This window comes from Cetorhinus maximus, chromosome 10, assembly GCF_964194155.1.
Source record: "Cetorhinus maximus chromosome 10, sCetMax3.hap1.1, whole genome shotgun sequence".
Taxonomy (NCBI): domain Eukaryota; kingdom Metazoa; phylum Chordata; class Chondrichthyes; order Lamniformes; family Cetorhinidae; genus Cetorhinus; species Cetorhinus maximus.
In genome coordinates, this window is record NC_135888.1 from 99,001,874 (window position 1) to 99,020,574 (window position 18,701).

The following is an 18,701-nucleotide window of genomic DNA, read 5'->3' on the forward strand; positions in this document are numbered from 1 at the left end:
AGTAACGGCAATATATTTCCAAGACAGGATGGTGAGTGTTTTGGAGGGGAACTTCTAAGTGGTGTTGTTCCCATGTATCTGCTGCCTTGTCCTTCTAGATGGTAGCAGTTGTGGGTTTGGAAGGTGCTGTCTAAGGAGCCTTGGTGAGTTTCTACAGTGCAACTTGTATGTGGTACACACTGCTGCCACTGTGCGTCGGTGGTGGAGGGAATGAGTGTTTGTGGAAGGGGTGAGAATGAAGTGAGCTGCTTTGTCCTGGATGGTGTCAAGCTTCTTGAATGTTGTGGGAGCTGCACTCATCCAGCAAGTGGAGAGTGTTCCATCACACTCCTCACTTGTGCTTTGTAGATGGTAGATAGGCTTTGGGAAGTCAGAAGGTGAGTACTCGTTGCAGGATTTCTGAGCCTCTGACCTGCTCCTGTAGCCACAGTATTTATATGGCTAGTCCAGTTCAGTTTCTGTTCAATGGTAACCCCCAGGATGTTGATAGTGGGGGATTCAGCGATGGTGATGCCATTGAATGTCAAGGGGAGATGGTTAGATTCTCCCTCACTTCCACCATTTGAGTGAGGCTCCCAGAATTTCAAAACCATGGCATCTGTGATAAATCATTAAAACTATTCCTTGCTTTCTACCTAGGGTGAACCAGGACTGAATGGTGATAAAGGTGAAAAGGGTGATGCCAGTGGAAAAGGTGATAGAGGTAGTCCTGGATTACAGGTATGTGAACAAACACCCATGTCTTTAATCAGAATAAAGAGCTGAGGTTCATCTGAACAGAACTTCACCTAAGTTACTTTGGTGTACATTTCAGTAGTTTTTATAAATCATTTATCTGCAGAAAATGACTTTTTAGCCCCTGAAGCAGCTACAAAGCAGATTCTCAAGGGGACAGATGGGTTAAGCGCATGTGGAAAATTAAAAACGTAAGATTTCTCAAACCTGACAACAATAGCCCATGTCTGGTTTTAATGGAAACACGTTTGGCTGTGTTCAAGAAACCTGCTCGTCGGAGATGAATCGATAATTATTACATGCTGATGAGGCAACTTTAAAATGACTTCAACAGGGATTTTGTAACCAACACCTCCAGTGTGGGTTTCCTGGAGCTAGGGGAGTTTGCCAGTGAAATGCAGGTGAGATTTAGTGGTGAGTCTCAGTGGTGTTTAAAGTTCTGATCGTTTGATGTGAATAGGTTCAGTGCTTAAGCTGCCTTCTCAGTTCCCTCTGATCACAGACATTTTTCAGAAGTTTGAAGGCTCTCCAATAGCACCAGAATGGAGGGAGCACCATGAATGCTTTCAATGTGACATCGGATGAGGAAGTGTGTCACCGTCTGTGGCAGCCACTGTGTGCTATGATGGGATTTACAGGTGCACAGGGAGAGCAGTGTATAGGGGAGATCTAGACAATAGCAGAGTAGAGTATAGCAGAGTGGATCGCAACAGAGGGGCGGAGCTCATAGAAGGCACTACCTACAGAAGAAACTACAGCCAGAAGCTCAGCTTTGTTGATTCAGCTGAAGAACAGTGCTCTTGCCCATTCAGATTGACACAGTAGATCATCATAGATATCTGCAGCCTCTTTCAGGAAGAGTTGCTGCCTGCCGGACCTGGTGGCAAAACTTTACTCATCACTGTGGAAGTCACCATAGCCTCAGTTTATTTGCCTCTGGCTCCGTTCGGTGCACCACCAGAGACACCTTGATGGTCTCTGCTGGCTGCCGATAAATGTATAAACCTGTTACGGTTGGGTTATTTGTCAGTGTGTCAACTTATGTCAACTTCCCCTATGATGACAATAGCCAAACTGAGCGGGCAGTGGATTTGAGTCACTGGCTGCTTTCCCATAGGTACAGGGTGCTACCAACAGCAGGCATCTGAAAGCACTGGAGAAGTAACATCAACAGTCCCTTCGCAAGATCCTCCAAATCCAGTGGCAATAAAAGTGGTCCAACAATAGCGTCCCCTCCCAAGCCAACTTGCCCCGCCACAAGACACTAATCATTCTAAACTAGCTCCATTGAGTAGGACATGTCATTCATATGCTTAACACCAGACTCCCGAAGCAACCGCTCTACTCAAAACTTGGTTGCAGCAGGAAACTCCCAGGAAGGCAGCGAAAATGCTTTGGGGATGTCCTCAGAGAATTCCTGAAGAGGTCAAACATCCCCACTGACACATGGAAATCCCTGGCTTATGACCTACCAAAATGGAGAAGGTTCATTTGGGAAGGCACCAAATACATCGAGATTCTGCATCAGGAACACGCAGAGGTGAAGTCAAGTTGTTGGAGGAAGCGCACAAACCTCCAAACAACTCACCTACCCAACCCTTCAAGCTCTCAACTGCCCCGCATGTGGCAGAGTCTGCAGCGTGTGCATTGGACTTATCAGCCATCTCAGAATCCATCGAACTGGAATGGAAGCAAGTCATCCTCAATCCCAAGGGACTAGCTAAGAAGAAGACACAGTGCTATCAATTGGCCACACAACAATCCAAGGACCACAAAATCAACCAAGGATTTCATTTCATTAATGTACAGCCAGTGTGCAACTACAAAGAAAGGTTCATATAGGTGTGCACCAGATTCCCTGGGAACAGTCATGCTTTTTTACTGTGATAGTAGAACATTCCAAACTTTCTCCTACCAGGACTTATAAGAGGGCTGGCTCAGAGGAGACAACATACATCCATGAGAAGCATACCAGTAATGTGAAAGAGCACTGCAGCAAGAGCCCATTGACCACCATCAAGCCAGTCATTGGCATGTTAAAATGTGAACTTCAGGCACCCAGATAGTTCCGGAGGTGTGTTTCAGTACCAGCCAGTGAGGTTGTCCAGAATAATAGTAGTGTGCTGTATCCTGACACTCTTCAATCATTTTCTGATGACAAGAACAGAAGAGGAGGAGGAGGATGGTGTGTAATATGATGATGGGCCACCCATCACCAGACCAGCAATGTACATTTCTGCCTAGGATGCCAGGGATGCTTTAATAGCTCCAAGATTCAGCCAGTGACCCACACTGGAAAAAATATTTTAAAATGAAATTCTCTGGGCTGCTCTCACAGCCACTACCAGCCTCTCTCTTTACCAAATAAACATCCACCCATTGCTCATCCCCCAAGGACCCATCATGTATTGACATTCATCATAAAGCAACTGAAAGGGCAAGTTGGTACATGGGATGCAATAATGGACCAGCCGCAGAAATGTTGTAAATCATTACATTTTATGTTTCATTAGAAGAAAACTTAACAACATGGCATTTTGTCAAACACCCATGTGCATACCCATCATTAACTACATTAGCTTTCTCTTATGCTTCCTATCGCTTCTAGTGGTGCAGCCCTTGTGGCTTCAGCAGAGATAGAGGTCGGCTGCTCAGTTACCTGCTCTGATTGCTAAGATGCTTTCAACCTATGGCCTCTGTGTTTTGGGCCAGCACCATACCATGACCACTCTGCTGGAGAGCAGTTTGGTGAAGGTTACTGACAAATTGGAAGGCCACTGATAAGTCATAGGTTATCCTGATGAAGGTGGCAGACATCTCTCGTATGGCCATGGCCATGTCCTGCATAGACTCATTTAAGAGCCATGCTTGAAGCTCTGAGGGGACACCACACTGTCCTTGGTAGACATTCTCATTATTACCTGTGCCACCAATCCACTACTATTGTAATTGGACTCCTCTGATCTCTTTGCTATTGTGGAGAGTACACGTGGCATTTCTGCCAGTAGCTCTCGAGGTTTCTGCAGTAACTTTATCATTTCTCTCCTCAACAATGGTCCCCGATGTTCACCATCTGTGTCCAGCTGAGCAGAGGTTAGAGAGGATTGCACCCCCCAGGGCAGACTCTCCACAGTTATCATTGTCACCTTTGTTTACATGAGTTCACTCGTCAATTGTGAATCACCGGGTGAAAACCCAACTAACTGTCTAACTTGATCCACTGGTATGCAAATATTTACATTGGTGATTGGCTATACGTCCTGTCATGCTGCAAGCTTCAAAGGAATGAAGCTGTCTGAGGAATCGGTCGTCTGGCATGTGTACAGACTCTTGCTCTACTTAAGAAATATTTGGAAGGCAAAAGGATGAATTAGTCCTGGAAAAATAACAACCTTGGCAATCATCATACATTGCCATCTGATAGTTCACTTACTGATGAAATAAAGTTAACATGTGCATCATGTATTTTTTCAATTCTGTCGGTAGGCATCTGCGTGTTTCCAGTCTCTCCACCTCCGATTGGTTGGGACGCAGATGTGCCGCTTATCTCCATGGCCGCAATGGCTCTTTAAATAGTCAAATTGAGATCACGTCATATAGGTTTGCATCATGCATGCCGTTGCAGCTTGGAGACACAAAACCCAGAAGGAAAATATTTAATTAGACAATCAAGCGGAAATCAAAGAATCAAACCAACTAGATTTTCCTTTGGATTTTGTGTGCTCATTTCCTTCCCCACCCCCTCCCCCCTGACACCCCCCACCACTCAGAAACTACCTTTGCATCAATGATTGGGCAAATCTGTCTACCAGGAAATTGCCACTTGCAGATTTTTTAAAATTAGATGATGGGATGGTTAATTCTGGAGTAAGGAATAAAGCATAACAGGGTGCCAAGTGAAACCTTTCAGTATTTACCTGATGCAGATAATATCCTTGTTTCAGAATATTTAATTATTGTATAATTTAAATTACTTACCTCACCAATTGTTTGCTTCCTCTTTCAGTTTTTCCCATGTTACATGGGGTCACCACGTTGCTGGTTGACCCTTATATCAAGCATCATTTTTATTTGGATTTGGCAGGTGCCAGATGCCTTTTCTGCTGCTTAACCCTCCCCATTTGTCCAGGCTGGGGACTGGCACCGATACATGCAAGCGTGCCTGCACCAAGTGCCTGTGTTCTTCTGTGGCCAACAAGTCCAAGAGTGGGACTCCAACACAGTGCCTTCCAGCTCAGAAGCAGAAGTGCCACTCAGGCTCCTGGTTGCCACATCTATTATTGAATACAAGTGTATAATATATACTTTTGAATTGCCTAGCAGTCCAGTACATTGTTTTTAAGATTTATCCAGTGTTTCCATCCTTGTTGAACTAAAACCCGTTGTGTCTATTTTATCTGGATAGATTTCCTGACTGGCTCTCCTATCAGGTGTTACTTAACAATGTTTTATTTGCACTTGGTCTACTATTATTGTGCTGACCCTTCTGATTTTGTCAGGTCAGCATTATTTATAAATTAGCAAGACCCTGACTGTTAATTATGTTTAGTTGTATAAGGTTGGTGGGTATTAACTGGGGATTTACTTGAGCCGCCATAAATAGACACAGACTGGAACTGTGATTGTTGGATTAGGAAGTGTACGCTTGTGTTATGCCACTCTGTAAATAAATATAAAAGTGTGTAAAGACTGCCTCCAGTTCTATCCTTCACCAACAAGCCTTCTGGAATAGAACACTGTCTTATATTAAATCTTATGTTAGGAGCCCTTTATTGGAGGTGGAATATATAAGCCAGCCCATACAGCTTGGTGTATAAATTTTAAAGATTATGGGGATAAAATTGTTGGCAGACTTTACAAAGATGATAAAACTTTTAATATATATTTCAATCTTTGCAAAATTTGCTTGGGTAACAATAATACTAGGCTAAGCCCAAAGGCTGACAAAACCACTCAAAAACTGTGAAAGCTAGTATGGAGAGAGAAAACAGAGAAAACACAACTCCCAATCCTCCAAATGGCCCATGAAATGGAGGTGGTGTAGAATGAGGTAGGTGCAGATTACAGATCTAAAAATCATCAGAGAATGTGGCAGTGGGGATTGAATGGCAAATTGGGCTTCATCTCTGTAACATATTTTAACCTAGACTAAGCTTATTGGAGTGAAACTCTGAAATTCCTATTGGCTCTGAGGGATGCCTTTCAACAGTATCAACACAGATCTTTCTGGTCACAGACACACAAAATGATCCCTGCTTTATTTCTAATCAAATTTATCATTGTCAATGTGACATATTGGTGAAAATCAACCAAACTCACCGGGCAGAAATTTACGTCTGCGGGCAGGCGTGCAGCTGACCCATTCAGGCGTAAAAATCACGCGAGATGACGTCGGGCAAGCGCCCCAACATCATCCCACACTCACGCGATATTTCGCTCAGCGGGCGTGCGCAGGTGTCGAAGCTGCGCCCGCCATCAATTAAAAGGCCTCTTAAGGCAATTTAAAAACCAATTGATTCTGATATCATGTTGCCCATGCGATTTCACACTCGTCGCATGGGCAAAACAGGCAGGCGGGCAGCCAACTTTTTGCAAAACCTCATCCAAAGGCAGGATAAAAAGGGTCAGCAGCATTGCCATTGTGAGTAGTGAGGAGTTTAGGAGATAGTTTGCTGCTGGTTGCTTATTGGAACTTGAGAGCTTCATCTCTGTCCGGAGCTTCATCCTTAGAATATCCAGGCTTCATTGCAGGACTCATTGGTGTTTCTAAGGCCTCTAGAGGATTTTGACCATGTGGACTCATCCAGGTATCAGACAGCCTTTTGTTACCCTGGTAATGGGGATTCTGCTCTTCGCTGGTGGCACCTCCCCTGAGGAGGAAGAGAGGGGCAGAAGAGAGAGGAGGCCACGTGCCCCAATGCAGCTTCCAAGGAGCGACCTGTGGGAGGAGAGGCGCAGGCACAAAGGGTGCAGGGCCAGCAGGAAGTCCAAGACGGAAGGGGTCGCAGAAGGCGCCAGTATCCTGCTGCCAGCGTTTACAGGCAGCGATGCAACAACCTCAATATGTCCGAGGCACAATGCCAAAGGAGACTCCACCTCTCTAAGGAGACTGTGACCTCCATTTGTCATATGATTGGGCCTGAGATCACCTTCAACTGTGTGGGCAGAAACCCATGCCACAGTGGCCCTTAACTACTATGCCTCCGGCTCTTTCCATGGGTCAGTAGAGGATCCTTGTGGAGTGTCCCAATCAGCTGTCCACAATTGCTTCAAGCTGGTGACAGAAGCTCTGTTCAGATGGGTAATGACATTTATTCATTTCCATATGGACGAGGCCAGCCAGGCTGGGCAAACCAGGGGCTTTGCAGCGATTGCTGGGTTCCCCCGCATCCAGGGTGCAATCAACTGCACACATGTGGCCATAAAGGCGCTAGTGGGTCAGCCGGGGTGCCTTTGTCAACAGGAAGGGATTCCACTCGATGAACGTCCAGATAGTGTTTGATCACAGGACGCTGATTCTTCAAGTCTGTGCAAGGTACCCTGGAAAATCCCATGAGGCTTACATCCTGAGACACTCCCAGGTCCTGAGGCTATTCAGTGCTGGATAGATGGCTGCTGGGTGACAAGGGCTATCCGTTGAAGAGGTGGCTCATGAGCCTCTTCGCCACCCAAGAACAGAGGCAGAGCAGCGTTATAATAGGAGTCATGCCTCCACAAGGTTGGTGATGGAGAGGACAATAGGTCTTCTGAAGATGCACTTCCAATGCCTGGACCGTTCAGGGGAAGCACTACAATACCCCCCAGAGCAGGTGTCACTGATAGTGGTTGCATGCTGCACTCTCCACAATCTAGCACTGGCAAGGGGGGACCCACTGGAGGAAGAGGATCTTGACGCTGCTCCAGAGGCCACAGAGGATGAATCCAGTAGTGAGTCAGAAGAGGAGCACAGTGAGGAGAACACTGAGGACGTGAAGGCAGACCTCTGTAACCTTCAGGGAGGCAAGGACACCAGCCTTGATCCAATGCTCCTTCAACTAAGATGCCAAAGATCTGCTTCCACCTCATGCCAGGGCTGCCGCCTCCACCCCGGTCTGAAATGACCCTTTCATCTGAATCCAAAATCCACTCAGTGCCTGTGCAATAAAGTTTAGAGCCACTCACGTCCAGCATTACACACTGGTATACCCTGCGCCAAAAAAAAGGTGAAGCATACTCAGGCCATTATGACAAAAGCAAATTTTATGCAATTTTCACATTCAAAACAATTAACATTACCATCTCTGGTGTTCATTTCCACACTAGTAAACATATAAACAAAACATTACAGAACAGAAGATGACCCGTGAACTGTCCCTCTTGTGCTCATGGCACCTTAAACTCACATTTGCGAGTGCAGTGTCTTGGTGTCCCCCCTCGCTGGCAGTGGCATTGGAGGCAGACTGCTGACTCTGCTGTTGTGGTGGCCTTGATGATCTTGGTAGTTGCCCTCTGACCAGTGGAGCCTGTGCTGGCCCCACTTGGGAGGGAGTGGCCAGTGCCACGGCTGGCATCTCCCCAGGCATCGCAGCCTCATCAGATGCCACCATCACTGCCAAAGGGGTGGAGGAGCTGCTGCTGTCCGGAGCACCCAGAAAGGAACCCGCAGAGACGACAAGCAGCTTGTGCACCATGGTGAGGTCGCTCTGGACCTCACTGCTCGCCAATGATAGATGGGCACTTAGCTGGGATACTGGGTGCCTCATCCATTTCCCACACTGGCACTGACCACCTGAGGTCATTGCCTGTGTGAGGGCTTGCAGGTCCGAGCGCAACCCCAGGAACCCCTGATTCAGTTCCTGGAGCTGCCTCTCCATGAGAGTCACCACCCTGAGGCAGTGTGCTCAGCCATGAGGGTCAACACAGTGCTCTTGCTCTGCATGGACTCCCCCACAACAGAGACCATGGGCAGAATTTTTGTCCCGCGGGCAGGCGCGGCCCGATCAGAAGTAAAATAGTACGTGATGACGTTGGGCGAACGTCGTGACGTCATCAAACAGTCACGCAATAATTTGGTCAGCGGGTGCCCACAAAGTCAGCAGCACGTCCACCAACAAGTAGGAAGCCTATAAAGACCCTTAAGCAAGTAATTGAATGTGATTTTACGCTGCCTATCCAACCTTACGATTGGCAGGTGGGCAAATAGGCCAAGCGGCCTTTGCATTTTTTAGGAAACCTCATCCATGGGCAGAATGAGGTTTCTAACAGTAAATAAAAAAACAGTAAAATTTTTTGACATCATTTTTAACATTCCTTCTTCATGTGACTGAGTCACATGTGGGGCCATGTTTATATTATTTGTAAAATTTTTATTTTTCATTTTGAAATTCTTCAACTCCCTGAGGCAGCTCTGTGCCTTCAGGGAGCTTTCAGTGAATGCACCCCCCTGTTCCTCCTGCCCCTACCCCTGCAGCGCTGAGGCTCTCAGCGCGTATTTCACGCTGGTTGGCCGTTAATCACAGCCGGAGCCCAATTGTGGGCAGTGGTCTGTTTCACACCCATTCCCGGGCCCCCTGACGAAGGGAAAATCCTGCCCCATGGCATGCACACCCTCATGGATCTCCGCCAGATCCTCCCCCACATCCCGCTGGACATCCAGCATCTGCCGCCTGGTGGATGACTCCAGAGGCTCATCATCTGCCTTCGACACAGCATCATCTGGTCTCCAGCCGTCCTCCGACTGCCGGCGCCCTGGGCACTCTCTGCCTACACTTCCAGCAAGTGTGAAGTGCCCTCACTGCTGTGCTCCAACATTCTAGCCAAGGATCTAACGCTGAACGGGATGCAGTTATCTGTGCTGGTGCTTGGTTCAGAGAGTGGGTGTGATCCAGGAGCAGCTGAAGCCTGGCAGTCCTCTGTTGTCGGGGGTGGCTATTTGGGGTCCTGTGGACGAGACCCTGCTGGCGAATCTAAAGGAGAACAACAAAATGTCATTAGTTTAAGTCATCGCGCTGTCACTGTGCATGCCAGGCACCCTGGTGAGACAATGGAGATCTGCATCATGGTGCCATCGTCTTTCAATGATCAGTGGGGACTCCAGTTTTGAGGCTCCCATCAGTTAAGAGACTACACAAGAATGTTTTCACAATCCAAAACTCTCACATTTGTGCACTGCACTCTTACCTTCATCTGACACCTCTGCCTCTCCACAACCAGCTGAATGAGGAGCGTGGCGGCTCTCCAGCTCCAAAGCATCCTGCTCAAATCTGGTCAATATTAACAGGTTTGGGGGACCTCCGCCTGTCCATGACCCCTCAAACTGGTTATGGGTCATCTTCTCCTGAAAGGACAGAGGAGTATTGATTAGTCCACTCTCTACCTGCAGCGCCATTGCAGCCTGGCCAACCCCACCTGAGGAGCACCTTGCAGGGCACACCCGGGTTGTAGCCTTCGAGCCGCAAGGCACTCAGTCCAAGCAGCCAAGGCTCACCCCCTTGGCAGCTCCGGCGTCATTGCCAGTTGGCACTCAGACTCTAACACCCCTGAGCTCCATGGGAGGACAGCCAGCCCTTAACACTTCTGCACACTGATCCATGCCAACACGGTACCCTTCCCAAGCACAGCAGGTCATTGAACCTTTTGCGACACTGCATTCATGTGCACCACACAGCATCGTGGCGGCTGACCTCGGCCGCCACCTCCTCCCAAGCTTTTTTTGTTTGGTGCGGTGGCCTCCACATGCCATCTCTGGGAATGAGGTTGCCCCTCCTGGCAGCCACCTCCTCCAAGAGCACTGCATGGCACTCATCTGAAAAGCAGGGGGCCAAGTGCCCAACCAACCTGCCCTCCTGCCTGGCATCTCCAGCCGCTGTTGAGGCCACAGCTTCCATCTCCAGAACGCAGAATACATGCTTCTTCCCGGCAGCATTCAAGGAGCTGCCTGTGCCGTTTTTAAACCGCCCACGGGTTCACCATTGGACCGGCGCCTGACAGGCTCCCGCCCCCACCTGGCCCTTTCCGACCATTGGGAAACCGGGTTTCACACTGGGTGGGCCTTAATTGGCTAGCCAGCCAGCGAGAAATCGCAGTCTTAGGCCGATCGCGGTCGGGGGCCTGATTCCCGGCTGGTCCCAGGCCCGCCGATGGTGCTCACCTGCCCAGGGTAAAATTCAGGCCATCATTGTAGAATAAAAAAATTACATGTAAACTGGTTCATGAGGTTGCTAAAATTGTGCCAATTAGATTGTCAGTACAAAAACAGATTGCTGACCCAGAATGAGTACAACTGGGGGAGGCGTTGTAGTGGGTGGGCTGTTGTTTTTCTGCAATGATTTCTCCTTTAGGAGTGGGCTCCTTCTAGCACCACCCCACTGATCAGCCTTCACTGTTAAACATTGATGGGTTGCCGGCAAGTGGGAGGCATCATTACCAAACCTAATTCTCCCTTTGCTTGCCATACAAATGTATATGTACACACACACACTTTCAGTAGGTGTTATCACATAGAGATGAAGCTGGGGGAACTGAAACAGATTTTCCCCTTCCTAGCCCTTGGCACTGAGGCCAATCTCTGTACTGTTACCACTATCCTGACTGAAATCAGTAAATTCAGTACAAATTCTAAGTTAAATATAGGACCTCTCACATCTGTGAAGTAAATTTTCATTTTTGCCCCCTGGGCAGTGATTTGGTGGAACAGACCCACCCACATTCTGTAGAACAAGCCCAGTTTTCATTCCGCTGATTTCAGATTGCCGCCAGGTTGTGAAGATTAAAATTTGCCCATGTATGTCTTAGTTAGTCACTATCTTAATCACTTGAGGCATCAGTGAAGCTGTTCTTAGTCATCAGTCAATCTTTAATGCAAGCATGAACATATATCAATGAAGTGAATGGAAACATATTCCAAATCATAGGAATTGAATGATGGATTAATTAATAACACCATGCCATCTCTCCTTTATAGGGAAATCCTGGTTCCATAGGTCTTACAGGTCTACCTGGTCAAAAGGGAGAAAAGGTAAGAATCAGAGAATTGGTACAGCACAGAAGGAGGCCATTCAGCCCATTGTGTCTGCACCAGCTCTCTGAATGAGCAAATCACCTAGTGCCATTCCCCTGCCTTCTCCCTGTAGCCCTGCACATTCTTCCTTTTCAAATAACAGTCAATTACCTCTTGAATACCTACATTGAATCAGCCTCCACCACATGGTCAGGCAATGCATTCCAGATCTTAACCACTCGTTGCATGAAAAGTTTCTCCTCATGTCTCCATCACTTAATTTGCCAATTATTTTAAATCGGTGCCCTCTCATTCTCAATGTTTCCACCAACGGGAACAGTTTTTCCCCTATCAACTCTGTCCAGGCCTGTCATGATTTTGAATATCTCTATCAAATCTCCTCTAATCTTCTCTTCTTCAAGGAAAACAGTCCCAACTTCTCCAATCTATCTATGTAACTGAAGTTCATCATCCCTGGAAGCATTCTCGTGAATCTTTTCTGCACTCCTCTCTCTAATGCTTTCACATCAAGAATACAAGCTGTTTAACACAAGACATTTAAATTAATGCACACTACAACTTTGCACTTATATATTGGCCTAGACTTTCTGCTTCTCCTGCTCTTCCATTTGTAGCTCATCGCTGGTCAGGTAATGCTTCCATCAGCCTCAAGATTCCCCCCACCTCGTCCCATATTAACAGCCCTAGCTTTGTTTGCATACAGGAAATGGGCTCCTTGACCTCCACTGGGGGATTTACACCAGCCTGAGGCCGACCCCTACAGCAGTAGGCCTTAGGGACCAGCTGTGGCTGGAATAAGAAGTTACCAGTGATGTCCCTTTAAATATTTTTTTCCATCCAAAATTTTTTTATCACTAGATGATGGAATTTGTATTTGGTTGCAGTCATGTGTCCTTCCTGCAGCCCTTCTTACCATGTCGCCCCATAACATTTTTTATACCGTATTATGATGATGAATTGACAGCCTAAGCCAGGGGTTCCCAAAACTTTGGGTCGTAACCCCATGAGCAATTAGGACTACAACTCTTCCCCCTCCCCCCAATTCACACAACTCCTCCCCCCCATAATTCTTTCCCTCACTCTCACAACTCTTCCCTTCCCCTTCTCTCACAACTGTCCCCATCCCACCACACCCTGCTCTCATGCAGCCCAATCAAAATTTTTCAATATCAAAATTTGGCCCTCACTATTTTTCTAACAAATGCCACTGTTCTAGAGCCTTGGCAAACTCACTGAGAGAGATGGGCACTGCTGAGGGAACATGAGGGTGCTTCAAAATGGAGGCACCCTTGGATGGGTGATAACTAATAACTTTTTTAGAGGGGCTAAATAGGAAGACATCTCCAATGAGAACCTCTGGCTGCAATGCCAAACGCCCTCCCTACAGACTGCCGCAGGATGGCTGCCCCCATTAGGATGGTAACCTCCACAGATGGAGGTGGTGTGCTCTGCTGCTTGGCAGAATGCCAGTGGCACTCTAAATGGCCCCAAATTGCTCAAATTGCCAATGCAAATTTGCTGAGCTCTGCCCTGCAGTGAGCAGCCAACCACATACCAGCTTTCCCTAGATCTCGGCTCCCCCCTTGGAGTGCAAGTCAGTTAATTTTCCCTCATACATGAATGTTTTGTATTCCGGCTCTTCCTTGAATTTTGGGTATTAGCTGTGATATATAAGGATGTACTGCATTATTTTGAAGCAGGTTACTAAGACAAAGGTCAAGTTCAGATTTCTTGCAGTGAAACTTAGTATCTGTTTTCCTTCTTATTTTTATGCAGGGTAAACCTGGTGAACCAGGATTAGATGTAAGTACCTTTTGACAGAATACTTAAAGTATGCTATTAAATTAGGAAATAAAACTATTAATTAAGTAGAGGTCAATGGCCTATAATTCTACAGATTTCTACTTTGTCACCATATATATAGTTAAAAAAGGCCATGTTTCTGGAAAACAAATCAATAACGTAGAATTTAATAATTAAAGTACAAGTTACAGAGCTGATTAATGAGCATGATGTAAACTGAGAGCCAAATTGATCTGATTAGGCCATTAGGGTTCACTGACTGAACCTCTAAATTTCCTCAATTCAGATTCAGGTATATCATTTTGTTTTTAGAAAGAACAAGTGGCCACCACACCTGATAAGAGATACAGAATACATTGCATGTACGATACATCATTTTCTGTATCCTTAAGATTCACAAAATGACAATATATTCCTTTGCCCGTGGCCCAGGCAGTATTCCATCTGTCATGATGTGGCAGGGAAACTTGGCCACGCTGTCACAACAGTTTTGCAATTTGTATTTATTATGAGAAGATTTGTGCACTGAATTCATAAGTAGTGAGTCCACTAACAACTTTAGATATTTTAAAAATTGAATTAAAACATTTATTAACAAAAGAAAAGAATTCAAACACAGACATAAAATTACAATTACTTGATATTATAACATATCTCAAAATTCCTAATTAACCTCACTCCCAACTACACACCCCCTTTAAGGCAACGGTCCAAAATAGATTTTAAATTTAAATAGGCAATCCAGTAAGGTTACCACATGCACCCAACTAACACTGAAATTCCAAAGGCTTTTTCACACAACTTTAGTTACTGGACCCAGCAGACTTCTGCAAAAGTGGCTCGACGCTTTTCCCCAAGGCTACTTTACATGGTGTACCTTTCAAGATGTTACACGACCACACCCACATAGCCTTCCATCCTTCTTTATATATGTTTCTCTCTCTTTAATATCTAAACTCCCATTGTTCTACATGTCTTTGGAAATTTACTTTTCCCATATAAAAATCTTTCATGTTGCCAATATTGTCAGTACCTTTGGGGAAAGTAAACATACTGCTTGGCCTTGCTTGCCTTGTTAGTTGTAAACATCCTACCATCCCTTCAAAAATCAAAGAACCTCTTCATTTATCTAAAAATGCAAATTTCATTTATACATTATCTGTGGAACCCTCGTCCTCTTGTCCATCTCCATTTCAAAAGTCTGCTTTACACCTGACTCTTTTGATAATTTCAACCTTGCAGTCTATCTGACTCCAATTCAATTAAATCAGGCACACAGACAGAACCCAAAAGACTGCAATAATATTATGAAAAATATTATAGTTTCGTGACACATCAAGATGTGAAAAGTTTCCCTTATCCTCATCTGCTGTTAATTGTTTTGCCAACAGAAACAAAGGTCAGGAAAAGCAAAATACTGCAGATATTGGAAATCTAAAATAAAAAGCAAATGCTGGAAACACCAGCAGCATTCTTTAAATTATTTATTTGTTTTAAGTTTCTTCCTGATGGTTTGTGCTTCTAGTTCCTCAAGGCATTAAATAACTCTTATGTTCTAGTGGAAAATTACTGCTGTATAAACATAGTTATATGTTAGAATCTAGGTGATGTTGAATAGAGAAACATTGCATATTGCCAACTGGTTCATACGTCAGTTTTATTACAGCCTCGCAATTTCTAACTCATTGAATCTTCAAGTTCCTGGAGTGAAAACTCCAAATAGTCTAAATATTCCAGCCCATTAACTATTTTTCAAAGCTCTAAAGTAAATACATTTATAAAAACTATGAATATGTTTATTAAATTAAAAATTATTTTCCATTTCTGAGAGTTATGTCTATACTATAAAAGCCCGCACTTATTAATTGTGTCCATGCACTCAGAACTACTATTATTTGCAGGGTTTCCCAGGTCTGAGGGGACTGAAGGGAGACAGAGGTGAAAAAGGAGACAAGGTAAGAGACATAAAACAACTATTAATTAGAGTGTAAATTTAAAAAACACATTTACTAAATGCACCATTTTTATTTATGGTTATAGTGGCCTGGATTTTATGTTTTTTGCCGGGGTGAGGGAGGTGGAACAGAAATTGAGTGGTCCTCTCGCTCCCACTCCCACCGTCTCAGTTCATCAAATCAAGCATTGAATGGCCAATAAGTGGCGTCCAGCTGGAAGGTGACCAATTAGAGGTGCAAAGAGGGCTCTGCGTCCAATCGAAACTGTAGGCTGGGAGGTCATGCGGCAGAAAAGTAATATCGAACAGGAAGTTGGCTACAAGTTTAAAGGCCCCCTGCTCTTTCCTAACCTTTGCTAAATTCTTATGGCAGGTTCCAAAATGTTTAAACAAAAGTGTTTAAGCTTACAGAGGCTGCCACTTTCAGCAGCAGAATCTGCTGCTACATTCAGCCATTCCCGGTGGCAGACCCCTTTCTTCTGCTTTTGTGCCATCTCGTTATACCTGCCGTAAAACACTCCCAAATTTTCTCCTGTCCATCGTCCAAAAAATGCGGTGTGCAACGAAAAATTGCAAACCATTGGGTCATTAACAAGCTCAATAGCTTGTTAGCTAGTCACTTCAAAATGGCAGGCAGGCTTCCAATTTCCATGGCTGCTTGCCTTCCATTGTTTCAGAGAGCGACACAATGACGTTGTATTTATGAGCCTATGCCCTATTTTACATTCGGATCAGGGAGGCAGCATGGGGGCAGCCCACTCAATTTTCCTTGTGTGAAAGTGATAATCCTTGAGAAGAAATATGGAAACTATGAGGTGAAATTGGACATTGTTTGACTTATTTTTCAGATGCAGAGTGGGTACCAAAATTACCACTTTTCGTGACTGATAAAGTGCCCTCAATACACAGTGTGTCACCCACCACTTTGGATCAAACACCCCTGAGTCACTTGCTTAAACATCGAGCCAATTACAATGTTTATGTCAATGTCTTTCAATTATTTCTTTCCTTTTATGAAATTGGTTTATGCCAGCACCTGATTAGCTAATTCATAAGACTATGCAGTAAGTCATGGTGGGAATGGTCAGGAGGCAGCCTATAGTAACATTATCTAAAGGGATCCTGACCTACATTAAGGCGATCTCTGGTTAGTTGTTTTAGGTTACTTTGTGCTTATGTGTCTTTTTTGACTGTTTTGCAGTAGCTACTTTTGTGTTCTCTGTGCAACATTTTGGAGGTGCAGGAGTCTAGGCATTGAATTCAACAAAGTTATTTTTTATTTTTTTCATTCATTCGCGGAAAGTGTGAGTCGCTGGCTAGGCCAGTATTTATTGCTCATTCCTAATTGCCCTTGAGAAGCTGAGTGACTTGCTAGGCCATTTCAGAGGGCATTTAAGAATCAGACACTACAATGAAAGCAAAATACTGCTGGAAAGCTCAGCAGCTCTGTGGAGAGAGAAACAGTTAACGTTTTGAGCCATACGGACTCAAAATGTTCCACAGATGCTGCCAGACCTGCTGTGTTTTTCCAGCATTTTTTGTTTTTATTTACATTATATAAGAGTCAGGCACATTGCTGTAGATCTGGAGACACATGTAGGCCAGTAGATTTCTTTCCCTAAGGGACGTTAGTGAGCCAGATGGGTTTATAAGACAATCAACAATGGTTTCATGGTCCTCATTAGACTTACAATTACAGACTTTTATTGAAGTCAAATTCCACTATCTGCCATGGAACCCAATCCCCAGAACATTACCCGGGGTCTCTGGATTACTAGTCCAATTACAATACCACAACACCACCACCTCCACTTTATCACACACGCTCTGCTGGGTCTATTATTGGGGCTTGAGGATGAGGGGCAGCAGCAAGAAAAAGTGCACAGACCTGTAAATGCTGTGAGAAGACAGCAAAGGAGGGGAGGATGTAGGAGGTCCTCAGTCACACAGGTATTTACGAATTGCGTTTCCAACCTCAATCTCACTGAAGAGCAGTGCTTCACCAGGGTAGCTGTCTCTGAGGTATGTCACTTGTTACAGTGCCAACTAGAGCATGGGCAGCACTGCCTGTAGCTGTCAGGTTGAGGGAGTAAGAAGAAATGTAGAAGTTCGAGGGGACAATATAGTTGGGAGAATAGATACTCTTCACTGCAGCCCAGAATGCAAGTCCTGAAGGCTGTGTTGTTCAACCTCAGGGCTAGAGAGGAGCTAGGAAGAGGAGGAGAAGGATCAAGTTGCTCTGATCTGTGTGGGTACCACAACATGGGTAGGATGAAAGCTTCTGCCAAGAGAATATGAGCAACTAGGGACTACATTTAAAAAACAGAACCACAAAGGTGGTAACCTCTGGATTACTACCTGAGCCACGAGCAAATTGGCACAGAGTAAATAAAATCATGAATATGTGGCTTGAAGATTGGCGTGGGAAAAATGGGTTTCAATTCGTGTGACACAGGCAGCAGTACTGGAGAAATAGGCAGGTGTTCCGTTGCGCTCACTTAAATTATGCTGGGTCTAGTGTCCCGGCAAATTGAATAACTAGGGCTATAGAGAAGGCTTTAAACTGAATAGTCGGGGAAAGGATTCAAATGAGAGGAAATTTAATTAGTTAAAGGGACAGAGAAGGTAATAGTGCAGGATAGCAATACAGGTAATGATAACCAGAGTGCATCAGGAAAAGACAGAGCATACATACATAACAGTGCACCAGCAAATAAGGTCAGAGAAGGGAAAAATGTTAAAAGGATAGAATTAAAGGCTCTTCATCTGAATGCACACAGCTTTCATAAAATGATGGATGAATTGATAGCCCAAATAGAAATAAATGTATGTATGATAGCCATTACAAAGTCATGATTACTAGTAACCAAGACTGCGAACTGAATATTAAGGGTATTTGACATTTCAAAAGGATATGAAGAAGGGAAAATGAGATGGGGTAGCTCTGTTAATAAAGGATGAGATCAGTACAGTCATGAGAAATGATCTTGGATCAGAAGATCAAGATGTAGAATCAGTTTGGAGATAATGTCATGCAATCCGATCTTTATAAGGTAGTTACGTTTTAAAATATCCCCTTTAATTTAAGGTGAAACACAACATTCTGAAAAGAGGGATGGTGAAGGCATGATAAACACCTGAGTTCAGTGAAATTCCCACATGATCCGCTTGCAATGAGGAGAGAAACTCAAACAGAAACCCTTTGAAGCA

At 44.9% G+C, this 18,701-nt stretch overlaps 1 protein-coding gene across 1 annotated transcript in view; it reads left to right on the forward strand.

Annotated features, from left to right (window-relative positions):
* Positions 1-18,701, forward strand: part of LOC144685885 (uncharacterized) — a 282,599-nt gene that overhangs the window by 244,430 nt on the left and 19,468 nt on the right. Inside the window, exons 13-16 of the mRNA XM_078550890.1 lie at positions 640-720; positions 11,678-11,731; positions 13,511-13,537; positions 15,439-15,492. Of these exons, the coding sequence (XP_078407016.1) occupies positions 640-720; positions 11,678-11,731; positions 13,511-13,537; positions 15,439-15,492 (216 nt within the window). The remainder of the gene's footprint in view (positions 1-639; positions 721-11,677; positions 11,732-13,510; positions 13,538-15,438; positions 15,493-18,701) is intronic.